The 25,377-nt window shown below is 46.7% G+C and overlaps 1 protein-coding gene across 3 annotated transcripts in view; it reads left to right on the forward strand.

The window, feature by feature from the left end:
* The first annotated feature begins 6,937 nt into the window (after positions 1 to 6,937).
* Positions 6,938 to 25,377, forward strand: part of fucolectinloc100491211 (fucolectin uncharacterized LOC100491211) — a 40,519-nt gene continuing 22,079 nt past the window's right edge. For all 3 annotated transcript variants that reach the window (XM_031904035.1, XM_031904036.1, XM_031904037.1), the window contains exons 1-12: positions 6,938 to 6,975; positions 7,910 to 7,980; positions 12,372 to 12,636; positions 14,510 to 14,664; positions 14,812 to 15,088; positions 16,471 to 16,625; positions 16,910 to 17,192; positions 17,969 to 18,123; positions 20,920 to 21,208; positions 21,668 to 21,822; positions 22,048 to 22,336; positions 23,371 to 23,525. In XM_031904035.1, coding sequence (XP_031759895.1) covers positions 6,953 to 6,975; positions 7,910 to 7,980; positions 12,372 to 12,636; positions 14,510 to 14,664; positions 14,812 to 15,088; positions 16,471 to 16,625; positions 16,910 to 17,192; positions 17,969 to 18,123; positions 20,920 to 21,208; positions 21,668 to 21,822; positions 22,048 to 22,336; positions 23,371 to 23,525 — 2,272 coding nt within the window. In that variant the 5' untranslated portion in view covers positions 6,938 to 6,952. The remainder of the gene's footprint in view (positions 6,976 to 7,909; positions 7,981 to 12,371; positions 12,637 to 14,509; positions 14,665 to 14,811; positions 15,089 to 16,470; positions 16,626 to 16,909; positions 17,193 to 17,968; positions 18,124 to 20,919; positions 21,209 to 21,667; positions 21,823 to 22,047; positions 22,337 to 23,370; positions 23,526 to 25,377) is intronic.

Consider the following 25,377-nt stretch of genomic DNA (forward strand, 5'->3'; position numbering starts at 1 on the left):
GGTCTGGGTTGCAAATCTGGGTTGTGGGTCTGGGTTGTGGGTCTGGGTTGCAGGTCTGGGTTGCAGGTCTGGGTTGTGGGTCTGGGTTGCAAATCTGGGTTGTGGGTCTGGGTTGTGGGTCTGGGTTGCAAATCTGGGTTGTGGGTCTGGGTTGCAGGTCTGGGTTGCAGGTCTGGGTTGCAGGTCTGGGTTGTGGGTCTGGGTTGTGGGTCTGGGTTGCAAATCTGGGTTGTGGGTCTGGGTTGCAGGTCTGGGTTGTGGGTCTGGGTTGTGGGTCTGGGTTGTGGGTCTGGGTTGCAAATCTGGGTTTTGGGTCTGGGTTGTGGGTCTGGGTTGCAAATCTGGGTTGTGGGTCTGGGTTGCAAATCTGGGTTGTGGGTCTGGGTTGCAAATCTGGGTTGTGGGTCTGGGTTGCAAATCTGGGTTTTGGGTCTGGGTTGCAAATCTGGGTTGTGGGTCTGGGTTGCAAATCTGGGTTGTGGGTCTGGGTTGCAAATCTGGGTTTTGGGTCTGGGTTGCAGGTCTGGGTTGTGGGTCTGGGTTGTGGGTCTGGGTTGTGGGTCTGGGTTGTGAGTCTGGGTTGTGGGTCTGGGTTGTGGGTCTGGGTTGCAAATCTGGGTTTTGGGTCTGGGTTGCAAATCTGGGTTGTGGGTCTGGGTTGCAAATCTGGGTTGTGGGTCTGGGTTGCAAATCTGGGTTTTGGGTCTGGGTTGCAAATCTGGGTTGTGGGTCTGGGTTGCAAATCTGGGTTGTGGGTCTGGGTTGCAAATCTGGGTTGTGGGTCTGGGTTGCAAATCTGGGTTTTGGGTCTGGGTTGCAGGTCTGGGTTGTGGGTCTGGGTTGTGGGTCTGGGTTGTGGGTCTGGGTTGTGAGTCTGGGTTGTGGGTCTGGGTTGTGGGTCTGGGTTGCAAATCTGGGTTGCAGGTCTGGGTTGTGGGTCTGGGTTGTGGGTCTGGGTTGTGGGTCTGGGTTGTGGGTCTGGGTTGTGGGTCTGGGTTGTGGGTCTGGGTTGGGGGTCTGGGTTGCAAATCTGGGTTGCAGGTCTGGGTTGTGGGTCTGGGTTGTGGGTCTGGGTTGTGGGTCTGGGTTGTGGGTCTGGGTTGTGGGTCTGGGTTGGGTTGCAAATCTGGGTTGTGGATCTGGGTTGCAAATCTGGGTTGCGGGTCTGGGTTGTGGGTCTGGGTTGTGGGTCTGGGTTGCAAATCTGGGTTGCGGGTCTGGGTTGTGGGTCTGGGTTGCAAATCTGGGTTGTGGGTCTGGGTTGTGGGTCCTGGGTTGCAGGTCTGGGTTGCAGGTCTGGGTTGTGGGTCTGGGTTGTGGGTCTGGGTTGCAAATCTGGGTTGTGGGTCTGGGTTGCAAATCTGGGTTGTGGGTCTGGGTTGCAGGTCTGGGTTGCAGGTCTGGGTTGTGGGTCTGGGTTGTGGGTCTGGGTTGCAAATCTGGGTTGTGGGTCTGGGTTGCAGGTCTGGGTTGTGGGTCTGGGTTGTGGGTCTGGGTTGCAAATCTGGGTTTTGGGTCTGGGTTGTGGGTCTGGGTTGCAAATCTGGGTTGTGGTCTGGGTTGCAAATCTGGGTTGTGGGTCTGGGTTGCAAATCTGGGTTGTGGGTCTGGGTTGCAAATCTGGGTTGTGGGTCTGGGTTGCAAATCTGGGTTGTGGGTCTGGGTTGCAAATCTGGGTTTTGGGTCTGGGTTGCAAATCTGGGTTGTGGGTCTGGGTTGCAAATCTGGGTTGTGGGTCTGGGTTGCAAATCTGGGTTTTGGGTCTGGGTTTCAAATCTGGGTTGTGGGTCTGGGTTGCAAATCTGGGTTTTGGGTCTGGGTTGCAGGTCTGGGTTGTGGGTCTGGGTTGTGGGTCTGGGTTGTGGGTCTGGGTTGTGAGTCTGGGTTGTGGGTCTGGGTTGTGGGTCTGGGTTGCAAATCTGGGTTGTGGGTCTGGGTTGCAAATCTGGGTTGTGGGTCTGGGTTGCAAATCTGGGTTGTGGGTCTGGGTTGCAAATCTGGGTTGTGGGTCTGGGTTGTGGGTCTGGGTTGTGGGTCTGGGTTGCAGGTCTGGGTTGCAGGTCTGGGTTGTGGGTCTGGGTTGCAATCTGGGTTGTGGGTCTGGGTTGCAAATCTGGGTTGTGGGTCTGGGTTGTGGGTCTGGGTTGCAAATCTGGGTTGTGGGTCTGGGTCGCAGGTCTGGGTTGCAGGTCTGGGTTGTGGGTCTGGGTTGTGGGTCTGGGTTGCAAATCTGGGTTGTGGTCTGGGTTGCAGGTCTGGGTTGTGGGTCTGGGTTGTGGGTCTGGGTTGTGGGTCTGGGTTGCAAATCTGGGTTTTGGGTCTGGGTTGTGGGTCTGGGTTGCAAATCTGGGTTGTGGGTCTGGGTTGCAAATCTGGGTTGCGGGTCTGGGTTGTGGGTCTGGGTTGCAGGTCTGGGTTGTGGGTCTGGGTTGTGGGTCTGGGTTGCAAATCTGGGTTTTGGGTCTGGGTTGTGGGTCTGGGTTGCAAATCTGGGTTGCGGGTCTGGGTTGTGGGTCTGGGTTGTGAGTCTGGGTTGCAAATCTGGGTTGTGGGTCTGGGTTGCAGGTCTGGGTTGTGGGTCTGGGTTGCAAATCTGGGTTGTGGGTCTGGGTTGTGGGTCTGGGTTGCAAATCTGGGTTGTGGGTCTGGGTCGCAGGTCTGGGTTGCAGGTCTGGGTTGTGGGTCTGGGTTGTGGGTCTGGGTTGCAAATCTGGGTTGTGGGTCTGGGTTGCAGGTCTGGGTTGTGGGTCTGGGTTGTGGGTCTGGGTTGTGGGTCTGGGTTGCAAATCTGGGTTTTGGGTCTGGGTTGTGGGTCTGGGTTGCAAATCTGGGTTGTGGGTCTGGGTTGCAAATCTGGGTTGTGGGTCTGGGTTGTGGGTCTGGGTTGCAGGTCTGGGTTGTGGGTCTGGGTTGTGGGTCTGGGTTGCAAATCTGGGTTTTGGGTCTGGGTTGTGGGTCTGGGTTGCAAATCTGGGTTGCGGGTCTGGGTTGTGGGTCTGGGTTGTGAGTCTGGGTTGCAAATCTGGGTTGTGGGTCTGGGTTGCAGGTCTGGGTTGTGGGTCTGGGTTGTGGGTCTGGGTTGTGGGTCTGGGTTGTGGGTCTGGGTTGCAAATCTGGGTTTTGGGTCTGGGTTGCAAATCTGGGTTGTGGGTCTGGGTTGCGGGTCTGGGTTGTGCGTCTGGGTTGTGGGTCTGGGTTGCGAATCTGGGTCGCAGGTCTGGGTTGCGAATCTGGGTCGCAGGTCTGGGTTGTGGGTGTGGGTTGTGGGTCGCAGGTCTGGGTTGTGGGTCGCAGGTCTGGGTTTTGGGTCTGGGTTTTGGGTCTGGGTTGCAGGTCTGGGTTTTGGGTCTGGGTTGCGGGTCTGGGTTGACGGTCTGGGTCGCAGGTCTGGGTTGTGGGTCTGGATCGCAGGTCTTGGTTTTGGGTCTGGGTCGCAGGTCTTGGTTTTGGGTCTGGGTTGCGGGTCCTGGTTGTGGATCTGGGTCGTCTTGGTTTTGGGTTGCAGTTCTGGGTTGCGGGTCTGGGTTGCAGGTCTGTGTTGCGGGTCTGGATTGCCGGTCTGGGTTGTGGGTCGCAGGTCTTGGTTTTGGGTCTGGGTTGTGGGTCACAGGTCTGGGTTTTGGGTCTGGGTTTTGGGTCTGGGTTTTGGGTCTGGGTTTTGGGTCTGGGTTTTGGGTCTGGGTTTTGGGTCTGGGTTGCGGGTCTGGGTTTTGGGTCTGGGTTGCGGGTCTGGGTTGACGGTCTTGGTAGCAGGTCTGGGTTGTGGGTCTGGGTCGCAGGTCTGGGTTGTGGGTCTGGGTCGCAGGTCTGGGTTGTGGGTCTGGGTCGCAGGTCTGGGTTGTGGGTCTGGGTCGCAGGTCTGGGTTGTGGGTCTGGGTTGCAGGTCTGGGTTGTGGGTCGCAGGTCTGGGTTGTGGGTCGCAGGTCTGGGTTGTGGGTCGCAGGTCTGGGTCGCAGGTCTGGGTCTCAGGTCTGGGTCGCAGGTCTGGGTTGTGGGTCTGGGTCGCAGGTCTGGGTCGCAGGTCTGGGTTGTGGGTCTGGGTTGTGGGTCTGGGTCGCAGGTCTGGGTCGCAGGTCTGGGTTGTGGGTCTGGGTCGCAGGTCTGGGTCGCAGGTCTGGGTTGTGGGTCTGGGTCGCAGGTCTGGGTCGCAGGTCTGGGTTGTGGGTCTGGGTTGTGGGTCTGGGTCGCAGGTCTGGGTTGTGGGTCTGGGTCGCAGGTCTGGGTTGTGGGTCTGGGTCGCAGGTCTGGGTTGTGGGTCTGGGTCGCAGGTCTGGGTTGTGGGTCTGGGTCGCAGGTCTGGGTTGTGGGTCTGGGTCGCAGGTCTGGGTTGTGGGTCTGGGTCGCAGGTCTGGGTTGTGGGTCTGGGTCGCAGGTCTGGGTCACAGTTCTTGGTTGTGGGTTTCAAGACTTGGTTCTGCGCAAGACTTTAATACAGTGTGATCTTCTCCTCCGTGTGATTGGCTGTCTACAGCCCACTGACCTTCTGGGTAATGACCATTTGTCTATGTGCACAGTGGGGGTCATTTATAAGGTTTGCATAGACAAAACTTTTTGCAAATGGTTGTTTTGTGCATGCTTTGCCCCATTTGGCACTGCTGTGCCCCCCTTTCCTCTTTTGCGAATTGCACACAAAAATTCATAATGAGATTGCGGTTTGCGTGTTTATTGTGCGCAAATATAGTGCCAGTATATAGTTTCGCAATTTACAAAAGTTTAGCAAACATTTTTTCCGCCACCACAGTTGTGAGCGCATAAATATCCACAGTTTGGCAATATACCATGTTTAAAAACGTTTGCACTGTGAATAATAAATTCGCAATTATGTTTGCACATTAAATGCACCCGCCTTGTCCAGCTTTATAAATATAACCAAGGGGGGCAATTATGTTCCCTGTGCGACTAATTCTGCACTGCCCCCTGTGTCTTTCTATGACAGTTATGGTCCAGAAAGGGTCACAACCACAAGTGTCTGTAAGAGACAGCCTTCCTGTAATTTGGAACTTTTTGGATAACAGGTTTTGGATAACAGATCCTATACAGGTATTGGACCCGTTATCCAGAAACCCATTATCCAGAAAGTTCTGAATGACCGAAAGACCATCTCCCATAGACCCCATTATAGGCAAATAATTCTAATTTTTAAAAATGATTCCCTTTTCTCTGTAATAATAAAACAGTACCTGTACTTGATCCCAACTAAGATATAATTACCCCTTATTGGGGCAGAACAGCCCTATTGGGTTTATTTCATGGTTAAATGATTCCCTTTTCTCTGTAATAATAAAACAGTACCTGTACTTGATCCCAACTAAGATATAATTACCCCTTATTGGGGCAGAACAGCCCTATTGGGTTTATTTCATGGTTAAATGATTCCCTTTTCTCTGTAATAATAAAACAGTACCTGTACTTGATCCCAACTAAGATATAATTACCCCTTATTGGGGGCAGAACAGCCCTATTGGGTTTATTTCATGGTTAAATGATTCCCTTTTCTCTGTAATAATAAAACAGTACCTGTACTTGATCCCAACTAAGATATAATTACCCCTTATTGGGGCAGAACAGCCCTATTGGGTTTATTTCATGGTTAAATGATTCCCTTTTCTCTGTAATAATAAAACAGTACCTGTACTTGATCCCAACTAAGATATAATTACCCCTTATTGGGGCAGAACAGCCCTATTGGGTTTATTTCATGGTTAAATGATTCCCTTTTTCTCTGTAATAATAAAACAGTACCTGTACTTGATCCCAACTAAGATATAATTACCCCTTATTGGGGCAGAACAGCCCTATTGGGTTTATTTAATGGTTAAATGATTCCCTTTTCTCTGTAATAATAAAACAGTACCTGTACTTGATCCCAACTAAGATATAATTACCCCTTATTGGGGCAGAACAGCCCTATTGGGTTTATTTCATGGTTAAATGATTCCCTTTTCTCTGTAATAATAAAACAGTACCTGTACTTGATCCCAACTAAGATATAATTACCCCTTATTGGGGGCAGAACAGCCCTATCGGGTTTATTTAATGGTTAAATGATTCCCTTTTCTCTGTAATAATAAAACAGTACCTGTACTTGATCCCAACTAAGATATAATTACCCCTTATTGGGGCAGAACAGCCCTATTGGGTTTATTTCATGGTTAAATGATTCCCTTTTCTCTGTAATAATAAAACAGTACCTGTACTTGATCCCAACTAAGATATAATTACCCCTTATTGGGGCAGAACAGCCCTATTGGGTTTATTTCATGGTTAAATGATTCCCTTTTCTCTGTAATAATAAAACAGTACCTGTACTTGATCCCAACTAAGATATAATTACCCCTTATTGGGGCAGAACAGCCCTATTGGGTTTATTTAATGGTTAAATGATTCCCTTTTCTCTGTAATAATAAAACAGTACCTGTACTTGATCCCAACTAAGATATAATTACCCCTTATTGGGGCAGAACAGCCCTATTGGGTTTAATTACTGTTTAAGTATATTTTTAGTAGACTTAAGGTAGGAGATCAAATTACAGAAAGACCCCTTATCTGGAAAACCTCAGGTCCCAAGCATTCTGGATAATGGGTTCCATACCTGTATACAGAATGCAAGAAGGGTGTTTGTGGGGTAATATATGGATAATATGTGGCGCTAGCAGTTGGGATCATAAATGAGCCCTATGGGTTCAACAAAGTTGACCTTTTTAATGTAATTATTGTTTCCAAATATTACCCATCATGGCTGCCCAATGGGGGGTTTCAGAAGAAGCTCCGTGTCCCCTTTATGAGACACACTCGGTTTCGCTGACGGTTACGAAATGTGAATAAACCACAAAAGAGGAACATTCCATGGAAATGCATAGAAAAGAGATGAATCATAAGTTCATCAGGGCTGTTACCCCGGGGGGCAGGGAGTAACAAGTATTTATACCCCACGCGGGGGTCCGACAGGCAGATGTGTATCGGATCCGGAATCAGGTGAGATCACTGCGCTTCTCATTTCTAATGGAAAAGATTTATCATTATTCTTTTTAGATATATATATAAACTACCGTCATAAAACATAAAAGGTTAGTTACAGTATTATAGGCATGTATTTATTATTGTTATTTAATAATAGAAACCTTTGCATTGTCTCTAACTCCCTTTATAAATACCAACCCCTATTTCTGTAGGGAAATGAGAGCAGGGCAGGCAGTAACCCTTCCAACACTTTCCCCTGTCTCTGCCCCTATATATTAGGTACCTACCTAGTGCTACCAACCCCTATTTCTGTAGGGAAATGAGAGCAGGGCAGGCAGTAACCCTTCCAACACTTTCCCCTGTCTCTGCCCCTATATATTAGGTACCTACCTAGTGCTACCAACCCCTATTTCTGTAGGGAAATGAGAGCAGAGCAGGCAGTAACCCTTCCAACACTTTCCCCTGTCTCTGCCCCTATATATTAGGTACCTACCTAGTGCTACCAACCCCTATTTCTGTAGGGAAATGAGAGCAGGGCAGGCAGTAACCCTTCCAACACTTTCCCCTGTCTCTGCCCCTATATATTAGGTACCTACCTAGTGCTACCAACCCCTATTTCTGTAGGGAAATGAGAGCAGGGCAGGCAGTAACCCTTCCAACACTTTCCCCTGTCTCTGCCCCTATATATTAGGTACCTACCTAGTGCTACCAACCCCTATTTCTGTAGTGCAGATGAAGACAAAGCAAGCAGTATACATAGTAATCATACATTAAGCTCCTCTTCTGCAATATAAACAGCTTTGCCAGTCCTTAATTATTCTATTTGTGTATTTGCTGTTTTCTTCATTTCTTCTTTAGTTCTATACAGTCTTTTTTTGTGAACCAGGGGCCAAAACACTATTCAACAACTTAATATCTATTTATGACTGAGCTGTTTCCTTTTCAATAGGATGATGTTCATCAGGATCCTGTTGACGTCTTTGATGATTGGATGGGCTCAGACCTTAAGTTGGCCAAAAAGTAATGAAATTCATTTGGTTGTTTCACATAAGTTGAAGAATTAGCTAAGATCATTATAAATACATTGCGCCCACAATATTACAGTCCGTGCAAGGTTTCACCCACGTGTTCTGCTTTGGTGCCAGTGTTTTGTTGTTCGGTTCAGGTACGAGGGTGTCAAACCCCCAATCACCAAGCCCATGGCTGACAGTGATTTGGAAGGCTAATGGTGTGTTCAGTTTTTATGTTTCAGTTACTGTTGACCTTATTCATCCCAGGTCAAAAAAAATGAGGATCTGTTCATTAATGATGAGCGAATCTGTTGAGTGGATATGTGAGTGGATAGGTCAGTGTGGGTCTGTATGTGAGTGGATAGGTCAGTGTGGGTCTGTATGTGAGTGGATAGGTCAGTGTGGGTCTGTATGTGAGTGGATAGGTCAGTGTAGGTCTGTATGTGAGTGGATAGATAGGTCAGTATGGGTCTGTATGTGAGTGGATAGATAGGTCAGTATGGGTCTGTATGTGAGTGGATAGGTCAGTGTAGGTCTGTATGTGAGTGGATAGGTCAGTGTGGGTCTGTATGGGAGTGGATAGGTCAGTGTGGGTCTGTATGTGAGTGGATAGGTCAGTGTGGGTCTGTATGTGAGTGGATAGGTCAGTGTAGGTCTGTATGTGAGTGGATAGATAGGTCAGTATGGGTCTGTATGTGAGTGGATAGGTCAGTGTAGGTCTGTATGTGAGTGGATAGATAGGTCAGTATGGGTCTGTATGTGAGTGGATAGATAGGTCAGTGTGGGCCTGTATGTGAGTGTATAGATAGGTCAGTGTGGGTCTGTATGTGAGTGGATAGGTCAGTATGGGTCTGTATGTGAGTGGATAGGTCAGTATGGGTCTGTATGTGAGTGGATAGGTCAGTGTGGGTCTGTATGTGAGTGGATAGGTCAGTATGGGTCTGTATGTGAGTGGATAGGTCAGTGTGGGTCTGTATGTGAGTGGATAGGTCAGTGTAGGTCTGTATGTGAGTGGATAGGTCAGTGTAGGTCTGTATGTGAGTGGATAGGTCAGTATGGGTCTGTATGTGAGTGGATAGGTCAGTGTGGGTCTGTATGTGAGTGGATAGGTCAGTGTGGGTCTGTATGTGAGTGGATAGGTCAGTGTGGGTCTGTATGTGAGTGGATAGGTCAGTGTGGGTCTGTATGTGAGTGGATAGGTCAGTGTAGGTCTGTATGTGAGTGGATAGGTCAGTATGGGTCTGTATGTGAGTGGATAGGTCAGTGTGGGTCTGTATGTGAGTGGATAGGTCAGTGTGGGTCTGTATGTGAGTGGATAGGTCAGTGTAGGTCTGTATGTGAGTGGATAGATAGGTCAGTGTGGGTCTGTATGTGAGTGGATAGGTCAGTGTAGGTCTGTATGTGAGTGGATAGGTCAGTGTGGGTCTGTATGTGAGTGGATAGGTCAGTATGGGTCTGTATGTGAGTGTATAGATAGGTCAGTGTGGGTCTGTATGTGAGTGGATAGATAGGTCAGTGTGGGTCTGTATGTGAGTGGATAGATAGGTCAGTATGGGTCTGTATGTGAGTGGATAGATAGGTCAGTATGGGTCTGTATGTGAGTGGATAGATAGGTCAGTGTGGGTCTGTATGTGAGTGGATAGGTCAGTGTGGGTCTGTATGTGAGTGGATAGGTCAGTATGGGTCTGTATGTGAGTGGATAGGTCAGTGTGGGTCTGTATGTGAGTGGATAGGTCAGTATGGGTCTGTATGTGAGTGTATAGATAGGTCAGTGTGGGTCTGTATGTGAGTGGATAGGTCAGTGTGGGTCTGTATGTGAGTGGATAGGTCAGTATGGGTCTGTATGTGAGTGGATAGATAGGTCAGTATGGGTCTGTATGTGAGTGGATAGATAGGTCAGTATGGGTCTGTATGTGAGTGGATAGATAGGTCAGTATGGGTCTGTATGTGAGTGGATAGATAGGTCAGTGTGGGTCTGTATGTGAGTGGATAGATAGGTCAGTATGGGTCTGTATGTGAGTGGATAGATAGGTCAGTATGGGTCTGTATGTGAGTGGATAGGTCAGTGTGGGTCTGTATGTGAGTGGATAGATAGGTCAGTGTGGGTCTGTATGTGAGTGGATAGGTCAGTGTGGGTCTGTATGTGAGTGGATAGATAGGTCAGTGTGGGTCTGTATGTGAGTGGATAGGTCAGTATGGGTCTGTATGTGAGTGGATAGGTCAGTGTGGGTCTGTATGTGAGTGGATAGGGCAGTGTGGGTCTGTATGTGAGTGGATAGGTCAGTATGGGTCTGTATGTGAGTGGATAGATAGGTCAGTGTGGGTCTGTATGTGAGTGGATAGATAGGTCAGTGTGGGTCTGTATGTGAGTGGATAGATAGGTCAGTATGGGTCTGTATGTGAGTGGATAGGTCAGTGTGGGTCTGTATGTGAGTGGATAGGTCAGTGTGGGTCTGTATGTGAGTGGATAGGTCAGTGTGGGTCTGTATGTGAGTGGATAGGTCAGTATGGGTCTGTATGTGAGTGGATAGGTCAGTGTAGGTCTGTATGTGAGTGGATAGGTCAGTATGGGTCTGTATGTGAGTGGATAGGTCAGTATGGGTCTGTATATGAGTGGATAGATAGGTCAGTGTGGGTCTGTATGTGAGTGGATAGATAGGTCAGTGTGGGTCTGTATGTGAGTGGATAGATAGGGCAGTGTGGGTCTGTATGTGAGTGGATAGATAGGTCAGTATGGGTCTGTATGTGAGTGGATAGGTCAGTGTGGGTCTGTATGTGAGTGGATAGGTCAGTGTGGGTCTGTATGTGAGTGGATAGATAGGGCAGTGTGGGTCTGTATGTGAGTGGATAGATAGGTCAGTATGGGTCTGTATGTGAGTGGATAGGTCAGTGTGGGTCTGTATGTGAGTGGATAGGTCAGTGTGGGTCTGTATGTGAGTGGATAGGTCAGTGTGGGTCTGTATGTGAGTGGATAGGTCAGTGTGGGTCTGTATGTGAGTGGATAGGTCAGTGTGGGTCTGTATGTGAGTGGATAGGTCAGTGTGGGTCTGTATGTGAGTGGATAGGTCAGTATGGGTCTGTATGTGAGTGGATAGATAGGTCAGTGTGGGTCTGTATGTGAGTGGATAGGTCAGTGTGGGTCTGTATGTGAGTGGATAGGTCAGTGTGGGTCTGTATGTGAGTGGATAGGTCAGTGTGGGTCTGTATGTGAGTGGATAGGTCAGTGTGGGTCTGTATGTGAGTGGATAGGTCAGTGTGGGTCTGTATGTGAGTGGATAGGTCAGTTTGGGTCTGTATGTGAGTGGATAGGTCAGTGTGGGTCTGTATGTGAGTGGATAGGTCAGTTTGGGTCTGTATGTGAGTGGATAGGTCAGTGTGGGTCTGTATGTGAGTGGATAGGTCAGTTTGGGTCTGTATGTGAGTGGATAGGTCAGTGTGGGTCTGTATGTGAGTGGATAGATAGGTCAGTGTGGGTCTGTATGTGAGTTGATAGATAGGTCAGTGTGGGTCTGTATGTGAGTGGATAGGTCAGTGTGGGTCTGTATGTGAGTGGATAGGTCAGTGTGGGTCTGTATGTGAGTGGATAGGTCAGTGTGGGTCTGTATGTGAGTGGATAGGTCAGTGTGGGTCTGTATGTGAGTGGATAGATGGGTCAGTGTGGGTCTGTATGTGAGTGGATAGACAGGTCACTATGGGTCTGTATGTGAGTGGATAGGTCAGTGTGGGTCTGTATGTGAGTGGATAGATGGGTCAGTGTGGGTCTGTATGTGAGTGGATAGATAGGTCAGTGTGGGTCTGTATGTGAGTGGATAGATAGGGCAGTGTGGGTCTGTATGTGAGTGGATAGGTCAGTATGGGTCTGTATGTGAGTAGATAGGTCAGTATGGGTCTGTATGTGAGTGGATAGGTCAGTATGGGTCTGTATGTGAGTGGATAGATAGGTCAGTGTGGGTCTGTATGTGAGTGGATAGGTCAGTGTGGGTCTGTATGTGAATGGATAGGTCAGTGTGGGTCTGTATGTGAGTGGATAGATAGGTCAGTATGGGTCTGTATGTGAGTGGATAGGTCAGTGTGGGTCTGTATGTGAGTGGATAGATAGGGCAGTGTGGGTCTGTATGTGAGTGGATAGATAGGTCAGTATGGGTCTGTATGTGAGTGGATAGGTCAGTGTGGGTCTGTATGTGAGTGGATAGACAGGTCACTATGGGTTTGTGGGTGCTGGGTTCACTTGGAAGGGTTTAGCCTGATGGTCTTTCTCAACCCTATGTAACTATGTAATTCTACCTGCTTAAGGGTTGGACATGACATTCCCATGAGCAGCACCGTTGGTCTAACAGAACTGTAGAACTTTGTTTGGCCAGAGACAGGTGTCAGTCTAAAATCACTTTTCCATTCTTTTAGAGAGGATGGTGCCATACATACTGGATAGGATGGAAAGCTCTGACGATGGTACTGAAATTCCCATTGATGACTATAAAGAGAGGAACATTTACGCCCGCCCCTGTGCCGGCAGGAGCAATGGCAACTCTACTTGGTGTCACCTGGACCTTAAGAAGAAGCTCAAGGTTGAGTCGGTGATCATGGAGAACAGGGGGGACTGCTGCTGGGAGTGTCTGATTGGAACCCAGGTTCATGTCGGAGATTCGGCAGATATTAACAACCCATTGTGAGTCCCACTTTCCTCCTCCTTCTTTGTTTTTGTATCGTCTGTGAGTAGGACATGACCTTCCACATGGATATTATTATCACAGGAAAGATTTAATTTTACGAGAAAGAATTCCAAATCTTCCAATAGACTTCCATGGAAGATATGTTGACAGTGTCTCATTAAATTAATTATAATAGTCCAGTTCTAAGATTCAGCTAAAAAGAATGTCCTGTTTAGATACTCAGAACCTTAGTAGGTTCACCAGAGATGTTCTATGTTCTCTTTCTACTGACTCATTGGGAGACTATCGGTCTGCTCTGGGCCTGGAAACCTTGGACCTTTAGTTGTAACCCAGATTCCAGGAAGGAAGATTCCAGCAGGCAGTGAAGGGAGGAAGCTGGAGTAATGGGGGGGTTAAACCCATTGTTATAGTAGTGTTTTTGGAACCTTTGAGTCTAGTGTCACAGAGGTAAGGCAAATTTGAATTTTCGATAAATATTAAGATGGCCATACACGGTAAGGCCTGATAGAGCATGATATCACCAACCCAAGGTGGGCATATTGGGGGAGAAATTTGCTCTTTTGGCAACTTCACCAAATGAGCAAATCTCTCCCCCAATATGCCCACCTTGGGTTGGTGATATCAAGCTCTATAAGGCACTAAGGCCAAATGATCGCATTGCAATGAGGGGGATTGGAAAAGTTGGAGTGAGACCACATCAATAAGCCGATGCTGTCCTTAATCCAATGAAAAATCCTGTCCGACCATCATCTGGCCACTTTTTGGCCAGATATAGATTGGAAAGGCCTATTGGAGGGCCCCATACATAGGCAGATAAGCTGCCGACTCACTCTCAAGAACTCAAATCAGCAGCTGAAATCTGCCCTTGTATACCTTTAGTTAAGACCCTTGATAAGTTCAGCAGATATCTGTCCAACCTACACAAAGGCAGCCAAGCTAAAAGGAAATCCATTCCTCTTTCTTAAGGTGGCCATACATGGGCGGATTCTAGATGCCGATATTGGTCCCTTAGATGGATTCGGCAGCTTATTGGCCCATGTAGGGGCACTAACGACGGGAAATCGGCCTGAAATTGGCCACATATCGATCGGGCAGGTTTAAAAATTAGTCGGATCGGAGACCACATCGGCTCATTCATGTGGTCCCCGAATGGACACCTATATCCGTCGTTCTAATACAATCATTTGGCCCCAGGGCCAAACAACTGAATAAGCCCGATATCACCCACCCAAGTGGATCTTAGCATGTACGGCCACCTTAAGTCTTGAGAACTCAAATCAGCAGCTGAAATCTGCCTGTGTATGGCCACCTTAAAGGCCCCCATACACGGGCCGATAGAAGCTGCAGATATGGGTCCCTTGGACCGACTCGGCAGCTTATCTGCCCGTGTATGGGCAGAAACAAGCGGGCTGGCCGACCGATATCTGGCCTGAAATTGGCCAGATATCGATCGGCCAGGTTAAAAGATTCAGTCAGATCGGGGGCCGCATCGGCTCATTGATGCGGTCCCCGAACCGACTGCCCTATTGCCGCCTACATAATACGGTCGTTTGGCCCCAGGGCCAAACGATCGGATTATTTTTTTTTTAACTTCAAGCTCCCCGATATCTCCCACCCGTAGGTGGGGATATCGGGGGAAGATCCGCTTGCTTGGCGATCTCGCCAAGCGAGCGGATCTTACCGTGTATGGGGACCTTTAGTTAAGACCCTTGGATAAGTCCAGCAGATATCTGTCCAACCTACACAATGGGAGCCAATTTTTTCCATTTCACAAATTTCTAAGCAGTTTCACTACTACTAAAGCAACTTTAGAGTGTAAGTTCTGCCGGATCCTGCTGCCCTTTAATTCACCAAATGTTCTTCCTCTAGATGCGGCAACATCACTGACATCTCACAAACCTCTGTCACTCTGCCCTGTGAGGGGATGAAGGGTCGGTATGTGAGTGTGAGTGTTCCTCAGCGGTCTGAATATCAGCAACTCTGCGAAATAAACGTATCTGGGGAAGAAATAAGAGATCAAGATGGTAAGTGCCGGAAACCCAGTACTGGGAAATATGCACAATAACAGATTGCTTTTTGTCAGGATGTTCAACATTTATTAGTCCATCAAGTTCAACCCTTCTGAGTGAAACCAGCAGCCACATAAACCCACATTACTACTTAAACCATAGAGATGAATCTGGCCAGAAAAGGAAAAGTCAGACAGAGCTCCGCCTACACTCCTTTGTCACTTGCTAAAGAAGCTGTTGATGGCAATAAAGAGACAAATCACCATACAAAGCCATGTTCCCACACCGATATGGACAACCCAGCGTGGTGGCAACTGGACCTGAAGAAGGGTCACAAGGTTGAGAATGTGGTCGTAGTGAACAGGAGGGACTGCTGCCCGGAGCGCCTGTTGGGAGCTGAGATTCGCATTGGGAATTCTCCAGATAATAACAACCCAGTGTAAGTCCCAGGCACCCCTCATCCTTCTCTTTACAATAAGGAACAGAAAAGGTTCCACGAGGTTCTTTCTCTTCTTATCTGCCTGTCAAACCGCTAACTCTACTCTCTTTGGTTGAGGTTTCGAATCTTTTCTGAATCTCTAAATCTGAAAATCTCTAAATCTGAAAATGACTAGCCTCCATTTTAGAGTTGAGAACCTTGGTTTATATCTTCTTCCCTTCTTCCCATGCAACTGGGACATTAAAGGGAAACTACACCCCCAGAATGAATACGTAACCAACAGACAGTTTATATTATGTTAAGTGGCCTATTAAAGAATCTCCCCAAACTGGAATATATATATCAGTAAATATTGCCCTTTTACATCCTTTCCCTTGAGCCGCCATTTAGTGATGGGCTGTGTGCTCCCTCAGAGATCAGCTGACAGGAAGTGATGCAGCTCTAACTGTAACAGGAAGTAGTGTGGGAGCAAAAGGCAGAACTCTGCCCATTCATTGGCTGATGGGGCCTAGCATGTATGTGTGCCTTGGCTTGTTTGTGTGCACTGTGACTCCTATGATCCCAGGGGGTGGCCCTTAGTACTTAAAAAAATCCTATTTAGGATTACCCAATGGCACATACTACTAAAAAAGTATATTTTTATGAAAATGGTTTATATTGCCACTTTCCTTGAACCTAGCTGCAGTCAGAACAATTTCATAACAATTAGTTATAACAAGTACTTAGGAGTCATTCGCATGTGTTAATACTGCCCTGGACCCTGAATAAACAATATAGTAATACAAGTAGTAGACAGTCTCACACATGAAACATTTTATTTGGTGCATAAACCAATCATAGATTTCTCCAAAAAGTGAAAAAAAACAAAAATAATACCAAAAGGTGTCCCATGGTACCTGAGCTCCTCCCTCCTAATGGGTTTGGCAAGATTGGATGCTTCTTCAGATACCTTCTCTAAAGATCCAATGATGTGAAATGCTTTAGGAGGGAGGAGTTTAGGGACCTTTTGGTATGATTAATTGTTTTGAATTTTGGATAACAATATGTTTTGTGCAACAAATAACCATTTCATGTCTGAGACTGCCTACTACTTGTATTACTAGCCAGAATATTCTGTAGGGAGTGCAACAACGTTCAGGGTCGAACTGGGGGGGTGCAGGGTCCCTGCCTCAGGGGCCCCTGCACCCCCCAATGGCCCCTGCTGCCTTCCCCCAGGGCCTACCGGGCGGCCAGTCTGACGCTGACAACATTGGATTTGCACCAAATTTGCACCAAATTTAATCTGGGCACCTAATAATGGAACTCCAAGAAGCACCCCCAATATAATTCTATGTTCTGTTCTTGATATTTTCTTTTTCTATTATTTTTAACCTTCCATCCAGATGCGGCACCATCACTAATGTCTCCCAAACCACCATCAATCTGTTCTGTGAGGGGATGGAGGGTCGCTATGTGAGTGTGGTTATTCCTGGGAGAGCCGAGTATCTCACACTCTGTGAAGTGGAGGTTTATGGACAAGAACTGGATCAAGAGGAAGGTATGGCTTTTTTTAGACCTTGTATTCTATTTGTGCAGATATTTGTCTCTCAAATTGCTGAAATAAATGCTCATAAATTGGTCAGGGCTAGTGTGACCTTCCACTGGTTTCTGAGGGACAACCCATATTGCTGACTGAGAAAATAATGCATTTTTATTAGCTACTTTGTACCCATAAGGTTTCCAGATTATATGAAATATTAGGGACACTTAGGGCTTGTCCCTTGGTCTGTGGGAAAAAGGAACCATTTGTAATATAAAGTAATATGAAACCTTAACTTGTAGCCATGAATCTGGCAAGATCAGGAGAAGCCCAGCAGAGCTCTATCTCCATGCATGGACCCATGCAGACAGCTGACAGAGCCATTGATGGCATCGATGAGACTGATAACAGTAGAAGCCCATGTAGCCACACCAATAACAACTATCAGCCTTGGTGGCGGCTGGACCTGAAGAGAAGGTACAAGGTCGAGACTGTGGTCATAGTGAACAGTATGGATCGATTCAGTGAGCGCCTGTTGGGAGCCGAGATTCGTGTTGGAGATTCAGCAAATAATAACAACCCAGTGTGAGTCCCAGGCATCTCCATGATGTTTCTCTGTTCTGTGTCCTTCACTAGGAGACATGAGGAGGCATTTTTGGCAGCTAGCACACTTACAGTCCCTCTAATTGCCCTATTGCTTAAAGATACTTGTATCAAAGGGCACTCTTAGCATTTACATCACTTGTGCGCCAAATGCCGGAAGTGTTGCAAACTAGGAAGAACCACAATTAGTGACTATGAAGATTTTCATTCAACCAGGTCATGTTATATTTAGTATAAATAAATCTAAAGCAACTGGACTTGTTAAGTAATCATTGAAGACGTTTCACTACTCATCTGAGCAGCTTCTTCAGTTCAACTGACTAGTTCATGCAACTCTAACAAGTAACATCTGTTTCGATGAGTTGCATGATACTTTGGTAATCCTTTCAAAGTAACCCCACAACATTCACACCTCTGTGAGTTTCAGATGTCACCTGAAGAGTTACAAAGTGCCATTGTGATTGGATTAGTTGAAGAGTACATATGCTGAGGACTTCCCATATCAGTCAGTTGAACTGAAGAAGCTGCTCGGATGAGTAGTGAAACATCTTCAATGATTACTTAGCAAGTCCAGTGGTTTTAGATTTATTTATACTAGATTTATTATCCCACAATCAGTTTGGAAGACTCTTAAGTATCTGACTTGGTAACCAATGTGCGTTGAAGAACAGAGAAACATTCATGCAATTCCTTATCCCTTAGTTTCTATTTATTGTTATTGGGCTCATTGTTTTCCCTAAATCTGTTCCCTTCCCCAGATGCGCCTCAGTCACAGACACCAACCAAGCCATCACCATTTACTCCTGCAAAGGGATGGAGGGTCGCTATGTGAGTGTGGTTATTCCTGGGAGGTCAGAATATCTGTCACTCTGTGAAGTGGAAGTTTATGTTAAGGAATCTACAAATCAACAAGGTAATATCTGCTGAGTTACTTTGGTTGAATTTGTTGAGTGAATGCAACCATGGACCTCCCTTAAATTGGCATGACTGTACATTTACAGGGGATGCTAAGATGGGAATCCAACAAACCAGGGTTCCTAGATGGCCCTACACACAGGGGATGCTAAGATGGGAATCCAACCAACCAAGGTTCCTAGATGCCCCTACACACAGGGGATGCTAAGATGGGAATCCAACCAACCAAGGTTCCTAGATGCCCCTACACACTGGGGATGCTAAGATGGGAACCCAACCAACCAGGGTTCCTAGATGGCCCTACACACAGGGGATGCTAAGATGGGAATCCAACCAACCAAGGTTCCTAGATGCCCCTACACACAGGGGATGCTAAGATGGGAATCCAACCAACCAGGGTTCCTAGATGCCCCTACACACAGGGGATGCTAAGATGGGAATCCAACCAACCAGGGTTCCTAGATGCCCCTACACACAGGGGATGCTAAGATGGGAATCCAACCAATCAGGGTTCCTAGATGGCCCTACACACAGGGGATGCTAAGAAGGGAATCCAACCAACCAAGGTTCCTAGATGGCCCTACACACAGGGGATGCTAAGATGGGAATCCAACCAACCAGGGTTCCTAGATGGCCCTACACACAGGGGATGCTAAGATGGGAATCCAACCAACCAGGGTTCCTAGATGCCCCTACACACAGGGGATGCTAAGATGGGAATCCAACCAATCAGGGTTCCTAGATGGCCCTACACACAGGGGATGCTAAGAAGGGAATCCAACCAACCAAGGTTCCTAGATGGCCCTACACACAGGGGATGCTAAGATGGGAATCCAACCAATCAGGGTTCCTAGATGCCCCTACACACAGGGGATGCTAAGATGGGAATCCAGCCAACCCGGGTTCCTAGATGCCCCTACACACAGGGGATGCTAAGATGGGAATCCAGCCAACCCGGGTTCCTAGATGCCCCTACACACAGGGGATGCTAAGATGGGAATCCAACCAACCAAGGTTCCTAGATGCCCCTACACACAGGGGATGCTAAGATGGGAATCCAACCAACCAGGGTTCCTAGATGGCCCTACACACAGGGGATGCTAAGAAGGGAATCCAACCAACCAGGGTTCCTAGATGCCCCTACACACAGGGGATGCCAAGATGGGAATCCAACCAACCAGGGTTCCTAGATGCCCCTACACACAGGGGATGCTAAGATGGGAATTCAACCAACAAGGGTTCCTAGATGCCCCTACACACAGGGGATGCTAAGATGGGAATTCAACCAACCACTGTTCCTAGATGGCCCTACACACAGGGGATGCTAAGATGGGAATACAACCAACCAGGGTTCCTAGATGCACCTACACACAGGGGATGCTAAGATGGGAATCCAACCAACCAGGGTTCCTAGATGCCCCTACACACAGGGGATGCTAAGAAGGGAATCCAACCAACCAGGGTCTCCATAAAATGTCTTCCTTCTACATTGCTCATATGTTATATTGTGAAAGGGATTATGGGATAAAGGAACCTTAACCTACACATTTGAACAAAGAATTAGGGATGCACCAAACCCTTCTTTTATTTGGGCAAATATCAAACCCTTTACAAAAGATGCTGCTGAATCTCTAACTGAATCCAAACTAATTTGTATATTTAAATAAGATAAATCTCATGGAAAAAATCCAAAAATGTGAAGACTAGTCATCATCCATTAACCAGTGGTCTAAAGTCACTAGATTTTAAGAGAGTTTGGACCGAAATACTAGAAAAAAAGGCTTAGACTCACCTAAATATGTGATTTGGTACAACCTTAAAAAGAATGACCTTTCGGGGGGGTGACAGCGGGATCCTCACTCACAAAATATTACATAGAGCATAAAGGCCCTAATTCTAAACTTCTAAAAAATTACAGGAAAACCTGTAATTTATTTACTTGAACATTAATTTTTACTCAAGCAGGATTTAACAAACCGTGCGGTTTTTATGCATTCTAAGTTTGACTATTTTAATACCCTGATTAATCCTGTATTTTTTAACAGAACTAATGGGCTCATACATTTACTTTTTGGCAAAAAATAATTTAGAAATAAATATTAAGTTTATTTTAAAATGTAAAAGGGGTATCCCCCCCCACCCAACCCCACATACACACCTGGTGGGCAAAATGTATTTAGTCCAGGTGTATAGGGGTTAACTAGGTGTCTGGACACATAACTAAAATATTCCCATGTAACCCCATGGCCACAGGTTCTGCTATTTCCCTTGTTATTATTTATATGATGGTGGTGATGATGATGGCGGTGGTGATGATGATGGTGGTTATGATGATGGTGGTGGTGGTGATGATGATGATGATGGTGGTGGTGGTGATGATGATGATGATGGTGGTGGTGGTGGTGGTGATGATGATGGTGGTGGTGGTGATGATGGTGGTGGTGATGATGAAGGTGGTGGTGATGATGGTGGTGGTGATGATGATGGTGGTGGTGGTGATGATGATAATGGTGGTGGTGATGATGCTGATGGTGGTGGTGTTGTTGATGATGATGATGATGGTGGTGGTGGTGGTGGTGGTGATGATGATGATGATGGTGGTGGTGGTGATGATGATGATAATGGTGGTGGTGGTGATGATGATGATGGTGGTGTTGATGGTGATGATGGTGGTGGTGTTGGTAGTGATGATGATGATCAAGCATCTGCTTTGCTTTCAGTTAACTAATTTGATTAGTACACCAATGTGTGGTTTCCAGATGGGACAGTCTGTGATATAATTTTAAAATTTAAGTTTCAGAGATGAATCTGGCAAGAAAGGGGGAGGCCAAGCAAAGCTCCTTATACATCAATGGACCTCAGTTCACTCCTGAAAGGGCTATTGATGGCAGCAAAGAGACAAATGTCTCTAAATACCCATGTGCCCACACCAATAATGACACTGCACCTTGGTGGCAGCTACAGCTGGAGAAGAGATACAAGATCGAGACAGTGGTCATAGTGAACAGGATGGATGAGCACCGTGAGCGCTTATTAGGAGCCGAGATTCTTGTTGGAGATTCAGCCGATAATGACAACCCTATGTGAGTTCCAGACACCCCTTTATCTTTGTATTCTTTGTGTGTGTTCAAATACTGTATGACCCCATCTGTATCTACAGGGAATTAACCAGTCCCAGGGTGCATAGACTTACTAATTCAATCAGATGTTTGCTTTGAAACACTTAACCAGTAATTGTTACCTGCTGAGTGGTTGCTACGGGTTACTAGACCTGAGACAAACTTTGCCACTTTTACTACATGGTCCATATGTGTCTGGGAGGGGAATATATCCTATGAACATTGGCAAGAGTTGTTGTTCTATCACAGCACACTTTCTTCTAGATAATCATTGTTTCTGTTAGGGATAAGGATAATGCTGCTTTGCTCGTGGGATCATGGATTTTAGATTTTGATAACTATAACATAAAAGGTCAAATGTAAATCGTTCCTTTGATCCTGATACCATTTAGTAATCCAGTCAATGTGTGTTGGGTTCTTCAGATGTGGAACCATCACTGATGTCTCCCAAGCCACCATCACCCTCTCTTGCAATGGGATGGAGGGTCGCTATGTGAGTGTGGTTATTCCCGGAAGGGCAGAATATCTCACCCTCTGTGAAGTGGAGGTTTATGGGGAGGAATCTCCAAACCAGGAAGGTAAGATCTGCTGGTAATATTGGCTTTGCTTCAGTAGCGGCAGTGAGAATCAATGGGAATCCATCAATATTGACTTCTCAAGCTCCAAGTTGGGTTTATTTTTCTTCTATAGTTTTTCTATTATTTTACAACATATATTTGTGTAAAAAGAATATATATTTCACATCAACAATGACATCGGAACTGTAAGAAGGCTTCATCTTTAACATTACATTACAACTTTAGTTTTAGGAGTAAACCTGGCAAGATCCGGGGAAGCCAAACAAAGCTCTGACTATAACCATGCACTTGTGTTAACGGCTGGAAGAGCTATCGATGGTGTTAAACTGACAGATCTCCACCAAGGTCCATGTACCCACACCAATAACGAATATCAACCTTGGTGGCAGCTGGACCTGAAGAAACGGTACAAGGTCAAGTCCGTGATTGTAGTGAATAGGGGAGATTGTTGCAGCGAGCGCCTGAAAGGTGCAGAGATTCGTGTTGGAGATTCACCAACAAACAACAACCCTGTGTGAGTTCCACTTTCTCTCTTTCTTTGTGATATCAATATATACGTTATCCCCATGAGGCATTTCCACCCATCACTTTGGATTTTTGAGTAGGGGCTACTTTGGTCCTCTCACTCCCAAGCAAATGAAGCAGTATCTGGGCTGTGGTGGTGCCTCTGTACCCCCTGCATTCATCACTGTAGGATAGAACTCAACTAATTTCCTTGTATAGCCACCCATAATTTCTGATGGAGGCTGTGCAAGAGTAAACTAGGGACGGCCAAGCCAACTAGGCCCCTGCAAGGAAGCATAAACCAGGGGTAGGCAGGAGAGGTACCTGCCTGGCACCCCCCCAAGCTTGCACCCTAGGCCAGGGGCTCCTTTGCCTCCCCCTAGTTCTGGCCCTGGAGTAACTATTTTATCCAATGACAATATCCATGGGACTTCAATATAATGAGCAGGATCTGGTGATCATGATGTATTTTCAATTGGTAATGTTTAAAGTACAGAAATTGTTCAGTATTTCTTTAATAAGGTGCCCTCGCCTAATCTGACAGTTCTGTTTTGCCCCTGTCTCAGAACTCCCCCTGCTTCAAGCTCAGTTATCGAAGGTAGTCACTCACCCATACAGCTCTTGTCCCCACTGTGTCAAAAGCCAAATCCAGTTTTGGAGCTAATTTCCAATAGGCAACGGCACTGCTTACATCTCCCCTCATCACAGTGGCTTCCAAAGTGTTGGTTTGCCCCATGGGCAGCTTGAAATAGTGGTGAGGGGGGGGGTCAGCCTGAAGGAATTAGGAAGAATGGCCATTTGATGTTCTAAATACACCTGGAAGCTCAGCCTGAAGGTCATTTGGATGACGTTTGGGTTAAATATGTATTTGCTGCCCTAGACATTCTTGAAACGGTGATTGATACACCAACATTTTTCTGTATTTGTACTGCAGGGGTGGGGCCCTAGGCAAAGGCTGGACATCTAAGGGGGCTTAAATTGAAAAAAATAAAAAACCACTAAGCCCTGGTGGCATATTAATGAACAAATTGTCCTTTCTGCCAGATGTGGCACCATCAACGATGTCTCTCAAGCAACAAATATTTTGTTTTGCAACGGAATGGAGGGTCGTTATCTCAGTGTGGTTATTCCAGGACGCAAGGAACATCTCACTCTCTGTGAAGTTGAAGTCTATGGGGAGGAATCTCCCAATCAGGAAGGTAAGGAACAAGCTGGGAAATGTACTAAAGATTTTAAGAGAGTTTGGACCGAAATACTAGAAAAAAAGGCTTAGACTCACCTAAATATGTGATTTGGTACAACCCTAATATGAATGACCTTTCGGGGGGGTGACAGCGGGATCCTCACTCACAAAATATTACATAGAGCATAAAGGCCCTAATTCTAAACTTCTAAAAAATTACAGGAAAACCTGTAATTTATTTACTTGAACATTAATTTTTACTCAAGCAGGATTTAACAAACCGTGCGGTTTTTATGCATTCTAAGTTTGACTATTTTAATACCCTGATTAATCCTGTATTTTTTAACAGAACTAACGGGCTCATACATTTACTTTTTGGCAAAAAATAATTTAGAAATAAATATTAAGTTTATTTTAAAATGTAAAAGGGGTATCCCCCCCACCCAACCCCACATACACACCTGGTGGGCAAAATGTATTTAGTCCAGGTGTATAGGGGTTAAGTAGGTGTCTGGACACATAACTAAAATATTCCCATGTAACCCCATGGCCACAGGTTCTGCTATTTCCCTTGTTATTATTTAAATCAGTGCTGACCAACTGGCGGCCCGCGACCCCCCTCTGTGTGGCCCCCCACCTGTCTGGCTGCTTTGATGGCTTACTCTTGTGTAAGCTTTAAATGGTATCAGTACTGAGATTAACTGCCCCCCTGCATGGTTCTCACCTCAGATTCAGGCTGTAATCCCTCTGTATTGTTTAAAAATGTAATCCCCTGTACTGTTCACACCTTTTAATCTCTGCATTGTTCAACCCCTGCAGTGTTCACACCTCAGGCTCAGGCTGTAATCACTCCCATTGTTCCCCTGTTCACACCTCAGGAGCAGTAGAAACCCACAAATAATCCCTGCACACTACAAAAAGAACATATACTGAGGTGGTACTGCAATTAAAAAGTTTTTTAATATATAGTTATTGTGCAGACTGTTGGAGCAGTGCCAGCATTGTGTCACAGTAGGCTGCCTGTGTGTGCCATACACACAGGCATCATAGGGCAAGCAGAGTATGGCACACACAGGCAGGGTAGGGAAGGCAGAGTATGGCACACACAGGCAGAGTATGGCACACACAGGCCAAGTATGGCACAAACCAGTCAAGAATGGCAAACACAGTGAAAGTATGGCACATGCAGGCAGGGTAGGGAAGGCAGAGTATGGCACACACAGGCAGGGTAGGGCAGGCAGAGTATGGCACACACAGGCCAAGTATGGCACAAACCAGCCAAGTATGGCACACAGGCAGGGTAGGGAAGGCAGAGTATGGCACACACAGGCAGGGTAGGGAAGGCAGAGTATGGCACACACAGGCAGGGTAGGGAAGGCAGAGTATGGCACACACAGGCAGGTTAGGGCAGGCAGAGTATGGCAGGTTTTTGCTGTACTACAACCATTAATATGGGTATGGTCATGTGATAACATGGGTGTGGTTTCAAGTGGGTGCAGTTTCAAAAAGGGGAGTGGTCAAAACTGGTTTCCATTATCGGCCCTCCACCACGTAGGTCGGAAAAATTCCGGCCCTCGGTACAACAGAAGTTGGACAGCACTGATTTAAATGATGGTGGTGATGATGATGATGATGATGATGATGATGGCGGTGGTGATGATGATGGTGGTTATGATGATGGTGGTGATGATGATGATGATGGTGGTGGTGGTGATGATGATGATGTTGGTGGTGGTGGTGATGATGATGATGTGGTGGTGGTGGTGATGATGATGGTGGTGGTGGTGGTGATGATGGTGGTGGTGAAGGTGGTGGTGATGATGGTGGTGGTGATGATGATGGTGGTGGTGGTGATGATGATGATTATA

This window comes from Xenopus tropicalis, chromosome 6, assembly GCF_000004195.4.
Source record: "Xenopus tropicalis strain Nigerian chromosome 6, UCB_Xtro_10.0, whole genome shotgun sequence".
In the NCBI taxonomy this organism is placed as follows: Eukaryota; Metazoa; Chordata; class Amphibia; order Anura; family Pipidae; genus Xenopus; species Xenopus tropicalis.